General features: G+C 61.4%; 1 protein-coding gene across 2 annotated transcripts in view; it reads left to right on the top strand.

Annotated features, from left to right (window-relative positions):
- Window positions 1-3,035, top strand: part of AIP (aryl hydrocarbon receptor interacting protein) — a 6,913-nt gene that overhangs the window by 3,173 nt on the left and 705 nt on the right. The window contains exons 2-6 of one of the 2 annotated variants that reach the window (XM_010837688.1): window positions 34-213; window positions 1,537-1,725; window positions 2,090-2,266; window positions 2,369-2,510; window positions 2,792-3,001. In XM_010837688.1, coding sequence (XP_010835990.1) covers window positions 34-213; window positions 1,537-1,725; window positions 2,090-2,266; window positions 2,369-2,510; window positions 2,792-2,997 — 894 coding nt within the window. In that variant the 3' untranslated portion in view covers window positions 2,998-3,001. Of the gene's footprint in view, window positions 1-33; window positions 214-1,536; window positions 1,726-2,089; window positions 2,267-2,368; window positions 2,511-2,791; window positions 3,002-3,035 lie in introns of those variants that run through there. The other variant, XM_010837689.1, reaches the window with a different exon arrangement.

Raw genomic sequence — 3,035 nt, 5'->3', positions numbered from 1 at the left:
GTTCCCTTGTCTGATCCCATTTGCGGCCCACAGGCCACGTTCCACTACCGCACTCTGCGCAGTGATGAGGAGGGCGCCGTGCTGGACGACAGCCGGGTGCGCGGCAAGCCCATGGAGCTCATCATCGGCAAGAAGTTCAAGCTGCCCGTGTGGGAGACCATCGTGCGCACCATGCGGGAGGGGGAGATCGCCCAGTTCTGCTGCGACGTCAAGGTACCCCGTGCCCCACGCCTGCCTGGGTCTGTCTGGCCACACCCAATTCCCTATCCTCTGCCCTGGCCAGGCCACCACTGACTCCCTCCAGGGCACTGCACCGCCAGGCACTGGCCTCCCGGCCCCTAGTCTGCCTTTTCCTCTCCTTTAGCCAGACTGCAGCCAGGGACTGGCTCTCAAGTGCAATACCCGCTACAGCTCCTTGCTTCAGTCCCCTCTGCTCCTGGTCACTGCCAAGCTGAAGCACAAGCCATAGATGCCCACGTGGCCCCTGCAGGGTCTCCCTCCCACTCATCTCCCTGTGTTCCCATCTCCTCCTTAGCCAACATCCTCCTTCCTACTTCAAACTAATTCCTGGGTCACTACCCCAGGAAGCCTTCCCTGACTACTGGTGCTTGACTTGAACCCCTCCTCTGGGTTCTCCACCTCTCATACTCTGCATGGCCAGGATCTGGTCCTTTGTCTGCATTTAGGCTACTTCAGGGCAGGGATTAGGCCCCTTTACCTTGAAAGTGCCCAGTGTGGGCCAGCCCAGAGCCAGGACTCAGAACATATCTGCTGACTGGATGAACATTAGCTGAGCAGTCGGCCCGAGCCAACAAGAGGGTCAGTGAGAAGAGCTGGTTAGGCGTGGGGATGGTCTGGCTTCCGCCATCCCAGCAGGTGTCCCTAGTGAAAGGTCAAAAGCTAGGTCCCTGGAACTTCCCTGGTGGTCCAGTGGTTAATACTTTGCACTTCCAATGCAGGGGCGTGGGTTGGATCCCTGGTTGGGGAACTATGATCCTACATGCCGCATGGCCAAAAAGTAAAAAAAATTAAAGTAGGCCAAGACTTAAAAAAAAAACAAAAACACCATAAAAAAGCTAGGTCTCCAATGCCTGAGGGTCCCCCATGAGGATTTTGAAGTTGCTGCCCTAATCCCACCTCAGAGATGGGCCCCGAAAGGGGTGGGGGTGGGGCCGGAGAGAAGAGATGCTGGGAAAAGAGTGTGGAAGGGCCCCCGGAATGATGAGGAGCCCAGCTCATGGGCTGCAAGCCTGGGAGGAGGACAGGTAAGAGGTAAGAATTCCCCTGGACTTGTCAGGGCTTGGGAGACGGGTTGGCAGTGGGAGTGCGTGTTTGTGTGTTGGAGGGGGTGGGAAGCGTGGGTGTTTGGCCTGAAAGTGATGGAGGGCTGGGAGGCCGGAGGAGTCGGGAAGGAAAAGTCCTCCTGCGCCTCAGTGTCCTTTCTCAGATGGTGATGGGACAAGGGGTGGGGCCTCTTGAGCCCATGAGCAGCCAGCACGTGCTGACAGAGCCCCCTTGCCCACTCACCCTCTGCAGCACGTGGTGCTGTACCCACTGGTGGCCAAGAGTCTACGCAACATTGCAGCCGGCAAGGACCCCCTGGAGGGCCAGCGGCACTGCTGTGGCATCGCCCAGATGCACGAGCACAACTCCCTGGGTCACGCCGACCTGGACGCCCTGCAGCAGAACCCCCAGCCTCTCATCTTCGACATCGAGATGCTGAAGGTGAGGGGCCACCAGGCCAACCCCCTACCACCCAGCTTCAGAGAGGGTGCCGGCTCTGCCCGCCTGCCCAGAGCTGGTGGCCTCCCTGACTGTTCGGGGGCTGGGTGGGACAGGCACAAGGAGTGCCTCCCTCCTAGGGCCCTTCCCCGCTCCCTCAGGTCTGCCACGACAGGGCTTTTCACCATCTTGCTCATTGCTCTGTTTCTAGAACCCAGCACAGTGCTGGGCATGCAGGAGATGCTGTACACGTGTTTGTTGAATGGTCAGTGGATGAAGAAGTGATTCTGCTTCTGGTACCTGGTGTCCCAGGCCCAGCCAGCCAAGAGGCTGACCCCGGGCCCTGACCTGGCCTATGCCCCGGCAGGTGGAGAACCCTGGCACGTACCAGCAAGACCCGTGGGCAATGACGGATGAGGAGAAGGCAAAGGCAGTGCCAGTTATCCACCAGGAGGGCAACCGGTTGTACCGCGAGGGCCACGTGAAGGAGGCCGCTGCCAAGTACTACGACGCCATCGCCTGCCTCAAGAACCTTCAGATGAAGGTGCTGCCTGGGGGCTGTGGTGGGTGAGGGAAGGGGTCCGGAGGGGCCCAGGGGGCCCAGGTTTCAGCATCTTTTCCCCTGTCCCTGCCTCCGTGCCCCCAGGAACAGCCTGGGTCCCCCGACTGGATCCAGCTGGATCAGCAGATCACCCCACTGCTGCTCAACTACTGTCAGTGCAAGCTGGTGGCCGAAGAGTATTACGAAGTGCTGGATCACTGCTCCTCCATCCTCAATAAGTATGACGGTGAGCGCCGGGCGCCAGGTCACCAGGGCAGGGAGGCGGCCTTCCACATCACCCCCGCTCTGAACTCCCGAGGGAGCCTGACCCAGTAGCTCCCACCCAGTGGGGCCGTGGCCCTGCTGTGCCAGTGAGAGAGGAATGGGGCTTGGGGGGGGGTTGGCATCCTCAGGGCAGGAGGGCTCCGTCCACGCCGGGCCCCTGGTGTGGGCAGTCAAGGTGGGGTGCTGGCTGGCCCCCCTTTCTCATGCCCTTGGGCGCTTGCCGCCCACTGGCGCCCCCTGCAGACAATGTCAAGGCCTACTTCAAGCGCGGCAAGGCCCACGCGGCGGTGTGGAATGCCCAGGAGGCCCAGGCTGACTTCGCCAAGGTGTTGCAGCTGGACCCGGCCCTGGCGCCTGTGGTGAGCCGTGAGCTGCGGGCCCTGGAGGCGCGGATCCGCCAGAAGGACGAGGAGGACAAGGCCCGCTTCCGGGGCATCTTCTCCCACTGATGGGGCCCCGCTGGCCCGGCCGCATCAGTGGGAGAAGA

This window comes from Bison bison, unplaced genomic scaffold (assembly GCF_000754665.1).
Source record: "Bison bison bison isolate TAMUID 2011002044 unplaced genomic scaffold, Bison_UMD1.0 scf7180017864080, whole genome shotgun sequence".
Lineage (NCBI taxonomy): Eukaryota > Metazoa > Chordata > Mammalia > Artiodactyla > Bovidae > Bison > Bison bison.
The sequence above is the reverse complement of the archived record's forward strand: the minus strand, read 5'-3'. Positions and strand labels throughout refer to the sequence as shown.